Source organism: Patagioenas fasciata, chromosome Z (genome assembly GCF_037038585.1).
Source record: "Patagioenas fasciata isolate bPatFas1 chromosome Z, bPatFas1.hap1, whole genome shotgun sequence".
Taxonomy (NCBI): Eukaryota; Metazoa; Chordata; class Aves; order Columbiformes; family Columbidae; genus Patagioenas; species Patagioenas fasciata.
In genome coordinates this window covers 66,428,457-66,442,262 of record NC_092560.1, presented here as the reverse complement: position 1 = coordinate 66,442,262, position 13,806 = coordinate 66,428,457, and the positions used below count along the sequence as shown (strand labels likewise).

Sequence of the window (13,806 nt, the reverse complement as noted above, 5' to 3'; positions counted from 1 at the left end):
ATTTGCTCAATCAATTAGCGAACACAGAGGTGTATTGCTGCTTTATCTCTCCTGGAAGTTTTTCAAGGTAAAGCAGAAACAAGTAGAAATTCATTAGCAGCTGCAGTATAATGAAATAAACCAGTGCCAAACCACACAGTATCATGATAACCGTCGTCCAGTTTCTTGTTGTTATAGAATGAGTACTTTGATTCAGAAAGAAGGCCCAGCACAGGCATAGGATTGCCGAGCACAATGTAGAAAACAACTGATACAACTTATGCCATAACATCTTTAAATCAATGCAGTTCATTTTGCCTTAATACCACTAAATAATGTCCGAAGCAAACAGACACACGAGTACCACAACTCTGAGTTGGCACCGTGCCAAGAAAATTGAAAAGTACGTCAGAGCAGTAGCAAAGCAAAAAATCTCCAAATTTACCCCTTTTGAGTGCCAAATTTAAACCTTTTTCCATGCCTCACATTGGGCGCCATTTATCTGTCAAGGGTTTTGATTGCAGGGTGACAATAAAACTGTAGCAGATGTATTATTAACCTCCTCTCCACCTCCCCACTTCTCCCATCGGTCCCCCCTCTCCCCTTCCAACTAAGGACAGGTGATCAGGAGGGAAAGAAGGACAGAGAGAAGAGAGTTGGAAAAATTAAAAATGTTTTACCAATACTACTAATAAGAATAGAGAAAATAATACAAAATATATAAAACCAATCTTGAAAGCCTCAGCAACTGCAGAGCCGGCACCCGAAGTCCTGGATTGGACTCTGCAGCCAACCGGAGCTGGATTCAGTCTCTCACTAGGCCTCAGTTCGCAGGGACGACTCGCAAGGTCCTCTCCTAATGTCGGCCATAAGCAAAAAGGAAAAAGGGACGAGATCCTCGTGATCTGCAACTTTTATATGAAGTATTCACGTGAATGGGATGTTATACACAGTTGGTCAGTTTCTTGGTCACCTGTCTCTCGTTGCCCTTCTTTCATGATGTCCATCCATGCTTATCAATAACTTTGCATTCCATTGCTATGTTTACCGAAACATGTATCTGATTCTCCAGGAAAATGCAGCTGATATGAATGCTTTAGCTGACAGGCAAATTCACTAAAAGAGAAACTTGTTTTTAACAAAACCAGGACATGCTGTTAGCTTCAGGTTTCTCCTTTCTGTAATATTTTCTTCTCCATCTTTCGTTTGTATTTCCTTTTTAGGACAGAACTACAAATGATTTTGTCTTCATTTTCTCTTTTAAGAAGCTAATATATATTTTTTTTCTTTGTAAGTCTTGCTAATAAACTAACAATAATTTGCCCAGACATATTTTTAGCCATACCTCGTTTGATATTTTTTTTATTAATACTTCACAAAAGTGAGTTATATTGTGATGTACTAGCTGAAACTTGGAAGTAAACCTTCAGCGATAAGCCCGTTAGACCATAATAGAATATCTAGCTTGGATTTAACAGGAATAATAGATTTCATGTCAAGAAAAGATGGTAAAAGACACTTCAGTTTGTTTTAAAAACAAAGGAATCCAAATCATTTATTGATTCTGAGAAGCACAAACCACTGAGTCAAGTGGTAGCTCTTATATTTGTTGGGCTTTATCAGTCAAAATATATGAATTCTTCAGTTTTTCTAAGTTGTTTTTGTACATAAGCATCAGTTGTGACTGATTTCACTTTGCAAGGCTGGTGTGGCCAGACACTGAAAATAAAACCATTCAGAATCTAAATGTGAGTAAAGTGATTTGTTTTTTCTGATGTCACATCTGGAGACTCCTAAAACAGTTTACACTACACTATGAGTATTCTGGTAGCACTCACAGTTTTGTCTCCTGTGAAGAACCCATTAGCACCTTTTAACCCAGTAAAATTTGTTAATCTTAAAATGGATGCATTGACTAATTTGAATATTTTTATGGCAGAGAAGCTTGATTTTTTTTATTTTTGACAAAATGATAGGAATGCATTTTAGACAGCAAATGAAGATTTTCAATTTGGCAAAACTGGGATGCATTTTCAGATTAATATTAAAGTCACTTCTCCAGCTTCTTTCAAAGTTCATGTACTTGCTGCCTATTGTGATCCAATAATATGAGCTGGAAAAAAAATGGAAACTTTTTCTTTCTTATAAATAGATATTGTTGCTCTATTAGAATAAATTCATAGTTCATGTGCTTTGTAAGCCTGTCTCTAAGAATGGTCAACTTCAGAAGCTTCTTAGAGGTATGTAGACCAAAAGTATGACATTGAATGAATTTAGGAAATACCGGGTCTTGGCTGCTGCTCATGAATAAGCTGCTGGCTTAAAGCAAATGAATTGAAAGCACATTTTTTATCTGTGTAAGATACCTGGAGATTTTGGGTTTCCTTACTAAAATATGTAATTATTTTAAACGTTAAGCTATTGATTAAAAACATTCTTGGGGCTTGACCTATTTTTATTGGCTTGCTGACTTGCTTTGCTCAAACATTACTTGTTCCTGGGTGATCTGATTTATTATTAGAAATCTTAATTTTGTACTAGAGAAATGATCTATGTGTATTATAATGCAAATAGTATTTTGCAGCCAAAGCTTTGCCTTTTTGGCTACCATTCTGAGGGAGAAAAAAAGAGTTACTGCTAAGAATTTGAATACAATGCTCATATGAAAATCAGGAGTCTACTGTGCCTTCATCTTCTTTGTTCACCTTGGCTCCTTTCTACCTACTGTTTATTTTGAAGGAAACATTTGAAAACATCATCTGGATTTATCTAAACAGCAGAAATACTAATCTCAGACAATTTGCTAATAGAGCATGAATGTCAGTCTGTCTTGTTACTTTGTTTTCTGCTTTTAGTAATGGCCAGCTTATTTCTTGTAAATGAGGGCCTGTCAGCATTTCAGTTTTAAACTTTATTTTCAGAGGTTATAACTTGGCAGTTCGATGTTTCTTTGGGCACAATATTTGCAAACAGACTTGAATCCACAATGCAAATTTTATTTTAGTGAAGTTTTTCCTTGATTCTGTTCTTGTTTCTCAATTTCCAATACTATTTTTGTAGCTCTAGAGCTGCTAAATCAGCTGAATTAAAATGTTTTAATAAGCATTTGGCTTTTTGTCATGGTTTAACCCCAGCTGGTGACTAAGCCACCATACAGCCGCTTGCTCACACCCCCACAAACAGCTGCTTGCTCACTCCCTCCCCTACAGTGTGATGGGGGAGAGAATTAAAAAAAACCTGTTGATACAAATGGTTGACATACAGACTGCTTAATAGGACAGTAAAGGAAAATAAAATAATAACAATGATAAAAGAATACATAAAACATGTGGTGCACAATGCAATTGCTCACCACTTGTGATGGTTACAGAGCTCGTCCCCAAGCCCCCAGAGCCAACTCCCCTAGTTTATAGACTGAGCACGATGTTATATGGTGTGGAATATCCCTTTAGCCAGTTTGGATCAGCTGTCCTGGTTGTGCCCCCTCCAGGCTTCTTGTGTACCTCCTCATTGGCAGAGCATGGAAAGCTTGAAAAGTCCTTGATTACCCATCAACAACTAAAGCCATCAGTGTATTATCAACATTATTGTCATACTGAATCCAAAACACAGGGCCACACCAGCTACTAGGAAGAAAATTAACCCTATGCCAGCTGAAATAAAAACAGAATTTGACTGTTAGCTTTGCAAAATAAGGAAGGAGAAGCAACCATATAAAACAGTTGGGGTCTCTGCATGATTTTTATTTTTCTTTACAAAATGTCAGTATGCTGCCAAACTCCTCTTATTTTAATATGAGTATCTGTATAAATGTGCATAGTAGTTGCTTTTCCATTCCCAACATCTGGTAGTATTTTGCTTAGTAATTGTACTATATATCACTAGGCAATTCTGTTTGACATTTGATTTTTGCAAATGTAATGATTCATAACTGAAAAAGCTTTAACTGATAGTAGATGGAGCAACCTGTGTTCTTTACAATAGCAGCTGCCATAAATGTGTTGTCCCAGTGTCTTAGATCTGCACTGTCCCTTCACTAAATTAGAGTTAGTGATTTCTCTCCTAGGAAAGAAATCATGTCCACGTAGGATATTTGTGTTATTGAAGAAATCTTGCTCTAATAGTTGCAAAGGCCACTACCTCCCACAGCTCTTAAACATAAGCTAAATTTGGGAGCACTCTACTCAAATTTTGTGTTGAGATCTAGAGAAAGTAATTCTCTTAAGTAGAAGGGACTTTATTGAGACATATAACTTAAAACATTATGAACACAGTAGTTTTACGGAATTTCATCTTGAAAAAAAACACTACTTTAAAAACTACTAATACAGAGTTTCTCAAGGTTTGTGGAGATAAAACCAATAAAGTTACCTTACCAAAAAAAAAAAAAGTACTTTTATATATTTATGAAATTAACTGAATTGTATTTAGGTCATATTCAATGCTTTTATGAGAGGGTTAAGTGTTTTTGTTAAAATAAGAGCTTTTGTTGAAGTAATCATTTTTAGGCGTAGGGATTTGGAGCCTTAGCTTGGACAAAAAATATCCCCATCGTATTAAGATTTAAATCTCTTAGAGCAGCTTTCATTTCTCCTATTAATAAATTCAAATGCTTTAGTTTTTCAAAAGCCATACATTTATGCAGATGCTGCAAGCTGATATGGATCTGAGAATTGATTGAAGTCCATAGAAGGCTTTCAAATACAAAAATTCACTTTTTATTCTGAAAATCCATGAGCCTTTTGCAGAAGCATTTTGGGGAAACATTACCACATCCTTGAATAGTACTGTACTTTCCCTCAAATACAACTCTTGCTCAGGGTTGAAGTTAAGACATTGGCCTTGCTGGGCCTTTCATCTCCCTACATGTAGCTATTCGTGTGAACAGTAAGGTGAGTAACATGATTTTTAGGTTCTTTAAATCTGATAGGTTTTACAAACCTGATGAAGCATTTGTGAGGCTGTTTAACAAAGAGTTCAAGACTGGAAGAATTTGATTGCCCACACTGGTGATGTTCGTGGAATCTCTTCCACTGGCAAAATCAGGCTTGCTTATCTTGGAGAATGAGTGGACTTCACAGTTCAGTATTATGTACCTAAACTAATTCCAGTATAAAAAATAACTCAGAAGCTTTAATACCACACTTCTTTCAGTCTAATTTAACTTGCTGAAAAGTGACAGTAGCTTAGCCCAGCAGGACACCACAAAATGTGGTTAAGCTGCTGCTGGCAGCCAAGCTACTTTTTTTAGAGGCTACACAAGCTTCTGTCTAGCCAGGCTGCTTTTCAGTATGAACAAGTCTATATCACCCAATGTAAAAAAAAAATATTCATTTTATTTTTCAGTATCTTCTAACAATCCAGATGTACTGGTAAAATTAGGAAAACACGAGGTAAGACTTTTTATTTGTTAAAAGAGAACTTAAAAAATGTTGAAAAAAATGAAAGTATGTAGAATTTCTGCATTTTCCTATGACTACTCCTGTGATGGACTACTGCTAAGATACTGTGTATGTTTCTTCAGGCATTGTTGTTGTTCTAAAGTTTTCTAATGTATTATAACTACTAAAATTTCCTGGTTGTAATGATTGATCTTTTAAAAAAAAAGTTTTTATATATTGAATTTCATACTCAATAAAAAATAATGGAACATTATATGTTACACAAAAAAGTGAGCATTCTTAGATTTAGAGTTTTGTGACAATAGTTTGCAAATAATTTTTTGAGTTCTTCCAGCCTTGGAAGAAAGATCAAATCAAGAATGTTTTAGAGGTAGCATTACAGTATATTGATTGGACATATGTATGTGACATGACCTGAGAATATTCCTTTGGGTATGTTTTTAAAAATACTTTCTGGTTTTCTTCTTCCTAGTAGATTGTGTCCCTCTAGTATCACTCACAACCGGGAACCCAGCCACTGTTAACACTATTAACAAGCTATTTGGTTATATATTTTCAATTGACTTTTGTGCTATGGCATGTTTGATCTGATATTCCATTTTGTGGCCTATTTTGTTGAGGATTCCAAATTTTTTTCAGATGTTGCATGTATACAGCGTGTTCCCTTCTATAGAATATTTTCAAAATTTTGATTTCTTTGAGCTAAAGATTGAAATTCTCATAGTTTATATAGATGGAGACAAAATACATCTAAATCATAGTTTTGTATTTTAGACATGTAAACTATTAGAAATACTGCTTTGTAGAACATAATGCACTAATGAAAGACTCAGTCCAGTACTACACATTTTATGTTGGTGCAATCAGCAGGGATTAGCAGCTGCAATGATTTAGACCGCACAGCTCTGGTGCTCTACATGTTTTCTCCTCAGTCTTCCATCAGATGAGTAGTTCATGTGTGTGCTCCATAATCTACTTCAGGTAAAATCGACTATGTTGTTTTACAGAGCTTCAATTAGACACTAACGAGCAGCTGGTGGCAGCAATGTTTTAAATAGCTCCAACTGGATTTAAAAACAGTGTGTCACTATATAACCATGTTTCTTAAGAAATTACAGATAATTTTGGCCTTATTTACCAGATTTATAGATGTAACCTTACATAGAACAAATACAACAGGCTGGACTATCTGCAAACTGTAGGTTTTATTTTTTATAGTTGCAGAAAGCAGAGAATGATCTTGAAATGATGCTGTCAACAGTTGAGTCAAAGAATAGGCGACTGGAACAAGATCTGAAAAGGTAATGTAATAATTTGGATTTATGGGTGCTGTAAGCTTTTTTTTACCACACATTATTTTGTTTTTTACTGTCCAGAAAAACTATTTATATGTTGTGCCATTTCCTACTTTTTATGTTTCAAAGACAGCAGCGATGGCTTGAAGAACAGGAGAAGATAGTAGATGCTCTTACTCAAATTGAACAAGAGATAAAAGCCCAGGTTGAAGAAATTTCCCAAAAAAGGTATTTCTGCAGTGCTAAGTTTTTATGTTCAAGAATTTAAATATCAACAAAAGCAAACGAGCAAGCAAACTCCTAGAACATACCCTTGTTTTGTTAAGCAGATCAAATAGTAACTCAGTAATCCATATTTGAAACATGGAAAATACTGCTTATATCCTGTGATTCGAGCTGCTGAACTTAAAACAATAGAAAGTAAGGCTCTTAAGAAGAACATTTTAATTACTAGATTGAATTTCATTTTGTACTTCTATATTTTTACTATTAGCTGGAAAAAGGCATTATTGCGTGAACTACAAAAGAAGATGTTGCAACTAAAGACACGTAAGAAAGACCTCTTGAATACTTTGAGTAAATTCCTAGAAGAACATTTCCCCCTTCCAATTGCTGCAAACAAGGTAAGGTTTTCTCAAAAACTATTAAATTTGGAATGTTCAGTTTCTATTTAATTAGATGCCATATCTCTTTAAAGTCACAAGTGTAGTATTTGCAGTTTTATTTTGAAATAAGTATATTTCTTACAGTTGATTCTTTAGGTTAAATTGGTATTTTCAGGTTCGTTTATATTATTTAATGCTGTTCCCAGCTGGGTATTTTCTTTTTTAATGCATGTATCCTTGTCGAGGGTTTTGATTGCGGGGTGACAATCAAACCCTGGCAGATGTATTGTTAACCTCCTCTCCCCCCACTTCCCCCTTTTGCCCCTCCCTCTCCCCCCTTCCCACTCAGGACAGGCGATCGGGAGGGAAAGAAGGACAGAGAGAAGAGAGTTGGAAAAGTTAAAGATGTTTTACTAATGCTACTGATAAGAATAGAGAAAATAATACAAAATATACAAAACCAATCTTGTAAGTCTCAGCAACTGCAGAGCCGGCACCCAAAGTCCTGGATTAGACTCTGCAGCCAACCGGAGCTGCATTCAGTCTCTCACTAGGCCTCAGTTCACAGGGACGACCAGCAAGGTCCTCTCCTAGTGTCAGCCATGAGGAAAAAGGGAAAAAAAGGGAAAAAGGGACGAGATCCTTGTGATCTCCCACTTTTATATGAAGTATTCACGTGAATGGAATGTTATACACCATTGGTCAGTCTCTCGGTCATCAGTTTTCTCGTTGCCCCTCTCGCGAGATGTCCATCCGTGCTTATCAATAAGTTTGCATTCCATTGCTAGGTTTAACCAAAACATGTGTCGGGTTCTCCAGGAAAATGCAGCTAACATGAAGGCTTTAGCTGACAGGCAAATTCACTAAAAGAGAAACTTGTTTTTAACAAAACCAGGACATTCCACCCCTTATAATATGCCATTCACTGAATACTTAAACCTTATCAATACAATCTATCAATACAATCTAATTAATCACTACTACTATATGTATATACATATGTACATATATACACAGGAGTAACTAATCAGTGGACCATCCTTTGAAAAGTTCATGAAGTTCATTTTGTCACAACAGTCTCCCAGGGCAGGAAAAATGGTATAAGTACATCTCATGACCACTGTTTGTGGGTTAAGGACACCAACTTCAAAGAAGGTGTCAGGCGCCACTCGAAGAAGCTAGCTGTAGTTTCATCACCATTGTCTTGATCTGAAAGACACTTATTAAACATTGTTAGTGCGGCAATTCACATCATACAGTTCAGCATTGCATATTTTCACCTAAAATCAAATCCCCTTGAGGTACACACTGAACTTCTCCATCCTTAAGCATCACCCACCAGGTGCTGCCAGGTCCCTGGGCAAAAACAATCCCACGAATAGGTTTGCCTTTGCCTGAGGCAGGAGTAACTCAGACTGCCTTTCCTAACATATTTTTCATGTGTACTACAGGGACTTTTATCTCCTTCTACAGTCCGTAGAATTTCTGATTGGGCAGGCCCGGCTCGATTGGTTGATCCCCTAGTGTTGACCAACCAAGTGGCTTTTGCTAAATGTGAATCCCAGTTTTGAAAGGTTCCACCACCAAGTGCCTTTAGTGTAGTTTTTAACAAACCATTGTACCTTTCCTCGAAGACTTCTTTCGCTGTGTTGCCCCATACGATGATGTCATCAATATATTGCAAGTGTTCTGGAGCTTCACCTTGCTCCAGCGTGGTCTGGGTCAGTCCATGGCAGATGGTAGGACTGTGTTTCCACCCCTGGGGCAAGCGATTCCATGTATACTGGATGCCCCTCCAGGTGAAAGCAAATTGCGGCCTGCACTCTGCTGCTACAGGAATAGAGAAAAATGCATTAGCAATGTCGATTGTAGCATACCGCTTATCTGCCTTTGACTCCAGTTCAAATTGCAGTTCTAGCATGTCAGGCACAGCAGCACTCAGTGGTGGTGTAACTTCATTCAGGCCACGATAGTCTACAGTTAGTCTCCACTCGTCACTAGACTTACGCACTGGCCAAATTGGGCTGTTAAAAGGTGAACGAGTCTTACTGATCACACCCTGGCTTTCCAATTGACAGAGCAGCTTCTGGATAGGAGTCAAAGAGTCTTGATTGGTGCAATATTGCCGGCGATGCACCGTTGTGGTAGCAATTGGCACCTGCTGATCGTCAGCTATCAGCAGTCCTACAACAGAAGGGTCATCTTAAAGTCCAGGCAAATCAGACAGCTGTTCAATTTTCTCAGTGTCCACAGCTGCTATACCAAATGCCCAGCTATACCCTTTTGGGTCCTTAAAATACCCTCTCCTGAGGTAGTCTATGCCAAGGATGCACGGAGCATCTGGACCAGTCACAATGGGATGCTTTTGGCAGTTTTTTCCAGTTAGGCTCATTTCAACCTCTACAACAGTCAGCTCCTGGGATCCCCCAGTCACTCCAACAATATTGATGGATTGCGTTCCTTTATAATTAGAAGGAATTATTGTGCACTGAGCACCAGTGTCCACTAAAGCTTTGTACTCCTGGGGTTGTGTTGTACCAGACCATAGTATTTGTACAGTCCAATAAACTCTGTTATCCCTTTCCTCCACCTGGTTGGAGGCAGGGCACCTCTAATTCCTGTTTTGCACAGTCTCTGGGTGTGAATTAAAGGTTCCTTCAAGAGCATCAGAATCTCTTCTGCTCCTTTTGTAAACTGGAGCAGCCACCTTCCTAGGAGTTTTTCCTTTTATCTCACGTAGTTGTTCTTGAAGTTCTGAGGTAGGCCTTCCATGCCACTTATTCATGTTTTCTCCCGGCTCATGTAGGAAGAACCACAGTGAACCTCTTTTTGTGGGCTGTCTCTGCCCTCTCTCTCGAGATTGGAAACGCCTTCTCCTAACAGCTAAAACATAGGTTTGTGCAGGTCGTGAACAGTACGAGTCTTCTCTGAGCTCTTTGATTTCTTGCAACAGCTTTTCAAACCGGTCATCAGATTTTTCACACAGTTTCTCCACAGCGGAGACACAAGCCCGTAGAGAACCAGCAAGGCTGTCCTCAAAGTACCAGAGCTGCTCAATCACTTCATTAATTTCTTGTACACCTCCAGCTGACCGGACCATTCCTGCCAATGACTTAGCATATGCAGGTGGTGCACTTTGTACAAATCTGCGCCACATAGATTTTGTACAATTGATTCTATCTGGGTCTGTCCCCTCTTGGCTGTTTGGTCCTAGATAGATGATCTCTCGCACAGCTAATTCTCTCAGGAACTGGATACCTCTCTCCATAGTATTCCACTTCCCTAACGTGGATATACAATCTTCTTGTAGGGAAATCTGACTTTCATAGCTGCCAGGATTCGGGTCCAGAGGGTAGTGGCATTAGACTCTCTTGAAATTGCCCTATCAATGGTGGAATCTTTTGACAGAGATCCCAGCTGCCTGGCTTCACCACCTTCTAATTCAATTGTTTCTGCCCCATTGTCCCAGCATCGCAGCAGCCAGGTTAAAATATTCTCGCCTTCATGACGACTAAAGTCTTTTCGCAGATCTCTCAGCTCACCTGGAGAAAAGGACCGAGTGGTGGTCACTTCATCTCCACCCTGTCCTGATGATGCCTCTTGGGTTGATGTTGGCCCTGTGCCATCACCTGCTGCACGGGTAGTCTTTCTAGTGACTTTCTTACAACCAGCAACTGATGCTGATATGGGTTCACCATCATTTGATTCATTTTCAGAGTCTGAATGACTGTCACAGTGATTGCTGTGGTTACAGCAGCAACAGTGCCCAGTGTGTGAAGAAGCGTGGGCTGCCTTGTTAGCCTTTGAGGCTGGAGAAGTAACGATATCTGCAGCGACCTTGGCAGAGGAGCAATGTGGAGGAGCTGTAGCTTCAGCCTGTGAAGCCGCGGTTGGGGGGGCAGTGGCTGCAGCAGCAGCTTTGGCTGTTTTGCCTTTTCTCGAGCGGCTAGGAGTGCTTTTTGCTAAAGCTTCCGAAGACGCATCGCAAATCTCAGGACTAAAAAGAGATGCAAACCTCCTATTGAACCTCATTTCTCTTAACAGTAACACAAACTGACACATATTCAGCAAACCGGATAACACCATCACAGTTCTATCAAAGCTCCAAGGATATTCAAAGTTCTCTAAAACATTTGCAAACTGCCCTAGCGAAAACACAAATGTATTGTTAGTCAGCCTTTCTAAAGATTCGCTTGACCAATTAGCAAATACAGAGCCATTCTGCTCTTTAATCTCTCCTGGAGGTTTTTCAAGGTAAAGCAGAAGCGAGTAGAAATTCATTAGCGGCTGCAGTATAATGAAATAAACCAGTGCCTTACCACACAGAATCATCATGATCGCTGTCCAGTTTCTTGTTGTTATATAATGAATATTTCAATTCAGAAAGAAACACCAACACAGATATGGGATCAGCGAGCACAATGTAGAAAATAACTGATACAACTTATGCCACAACATCTTTAAATCAATGTAATTCACTTTGCCTTAATACCACTAAATGATATCCGAAGCAAACAGACGCGTGAGTATCACAACTCTATGAGTTGGCACCGTGCCAAGAAAATTGAAAGGTACGTCAGAGCAGTAGAAAAGCCAAAAATCTCCAAATTTACCCCTTTCTCTGGCCCCACGTTGGGCGCCAATTATCTGTCGAGGGTTTAGATTGCGGGGTGACAATCAAACCCTGGCAGATGTATTGTTAACCTCCTCTCCCCCCACTTCCCCCTTTTGCCCCTCCCTCTCCCCCCTTCCCACTCAGGACAGGCGATCGGGAGGGAAAGAAGGACAGAGAGAAGAGAGTTGGAGAAGTTTAAGATGTTTTACTAATGCTACTGATAAGAATAGAGAAAATAATACAAAATATACAAAACCAATCTTGTAAGTCTCAGCAACTGCAGAGCCAGCACCCGAAGTCCTGGATTGGACTCTGCAGCCAACCGGAGCTGGATTCAGTCTCTCACTAGGCCTCAGTTCGCAGGGACGACCAGCAAGGTCCTCTCCTAATGTCAGCCATGAGGAAAAAGGGAAAAAGGGACGACATCCTCGTGATCTCCCACTTTTATATGAAGTATTCACGTGAATGGAATGTTATACACCATTGGTCAGTCTCTCGGTCATCAGTTTTCTCGTTGCCCCTCTCGCGAGATGTCCATCCGTGCTTATCGATAAGTTTGCATTCCATTGCTAGGTTTAACCAAAACATGTGTCGGGTTCTCCAGGAAAATGCAGCTAACATGAAGGCTTTAGCTGACAGGCAAATTCATTAAAAGAGAAACTTGTTTTTAACAAAACCAGGACAATCCTTTACCCAGTGAGATGCATAGCAATGTATTGTATTTCTTACTGAACTGCAAGCTGTGCCAAACCTGGAAATGGTGAGGGGTTCACTCCAGATTGTTCCACTTCCTTCTTCACTGGACTAGGCAAGTGGATTCATATTTTCCTTGGCAAAGCAAATTTTAATTGTCTAACAATGTTTTTGGAACAATAATAAGGACAAGTGTTTATAATTACAGTGTAGTTTGGAATGTTAGCCATCGGTTTCTGTTCAGGCAAACTAGGCCAAAAATTATGTGAAACTTTAGGGGAAAAAGGCAGTCAGAGAGTATTTTGCCTAATAAATTCAAAGTCTGCAGTAAAAATAAACTTTTTTACCGTGATTATTTGAAAGAATAGTTACAAAAAAACTACAGAAAAGGCAGGGTTTGATTTTGATTTCAGATACACTTAATAATATAATAATATAAAGGATTTCTTTAATCCTATTCCCTGTTATTTCAGACAACCACATAATATAATTTCTATAATATTATCATTGAGATCCATTCTAAAACTAATTATTTTTGTTACTACTGTTTCTATTGGAGTTTGTTCTAGTACCTCAGTACTCTGGTCAGAAACTATCTCCTAACTTCCAGATTCAATTTATTCATGTTAAATATAGATCTATATATTCTTATGCCAGTATTGTCCTTAGAATAGCTCTTTTTCTTTCTTGTATTTATTCTTCCTCATATATTTCTAGACAGCAATCTTATACCCTCTTTCTTTGTTCTGGTAATTGAACTAGCAAAACTTTTTTCTTCTGTATGATGTTTTTTTTCAATTCCCTGGCTTATCCTCAGGATGCCCATTTTCTATATTTGCATCCTCTTGGATTAATCTTGCTTGGAAACTGGTAAAACCCAATATTATTTAAAAAAACACAACCTGTTTTTTCACAGAATTGTATATTTTGCACATAAAAATAACTATTGGAATCTTCAAGGCATGATGTCCATTTTCAAATCTTATTCAGCCGTCTTCAAGCATCTTATAGTGTTTCACTCAGCCTAGTATCAAGATAAAGACAGAAAGACAGGCATTATTGAGCCTTAACTCCATGGTTTACAAGGTTTCCATGGAGTAGGCAGCATGTCTGCTTTCTGTGGTTTGTGGCTCTCTGAAGGTGAGAATATTAAGACTGTGACTAGACAAAAGGAGCCAGAACTTGCTTTGGATTATTAAAAATCCAAATTTGCCTTT

The 13,806-nt window shown here is 38.5% G+C and overlaps 2 protein-coding genes across 2 annotated transcripts in view; one reads left to right on the top strand and one right to left on the bottom strand.

Annotated features, from left to right (window-relative positions):
• The window catches only part of CENPK (centromere protein K), a 34,098-nt gene that overhangs the window by 14,497 nt on the left and 5,795 nt on the right, over positions 1-13,806 (top strand). The window contains exons 5-8 of the mRNA XM_065860656.2: positions 5,326-5,372; positions 6,600-6,682; positions 6,806-6,904; positions 7,170-7,299. Coding sequence (XP_065716728.1) covers positions 5,326-5,372; positions 6,600-6,682; positions 6,806-6,904; positions 7,170-7,299 — 359 coding nt within the window. The remainder of the gene's footprint in view (positions 1-5,325; positions 5,373-6,599; positions 6,683-6,805; positions 6,905-7,169; positions 7,300-13,806) is intronic.
• LOC139826569 (uncharacterized) lies at positions 7,706-11,944 on the bottom strand. Its single transcript, XM_071802732.1, has 2 exons — positions 8,904-11,944; positions 7,706-8,490 (listed from the first exon to the last, which is right to left on the bottom strand). Exon 1 carries the CDS (start codon positions 11,614-11,616, stop codon positions 10,564-10,566), a length of 1,053 nt encoding a protein of 350 aa, XP_071658833.1. The 5' UTR covers positions 11,617-11,944; the 3' UTR covers positions 7,706-8,490; positions 8,904-10,563.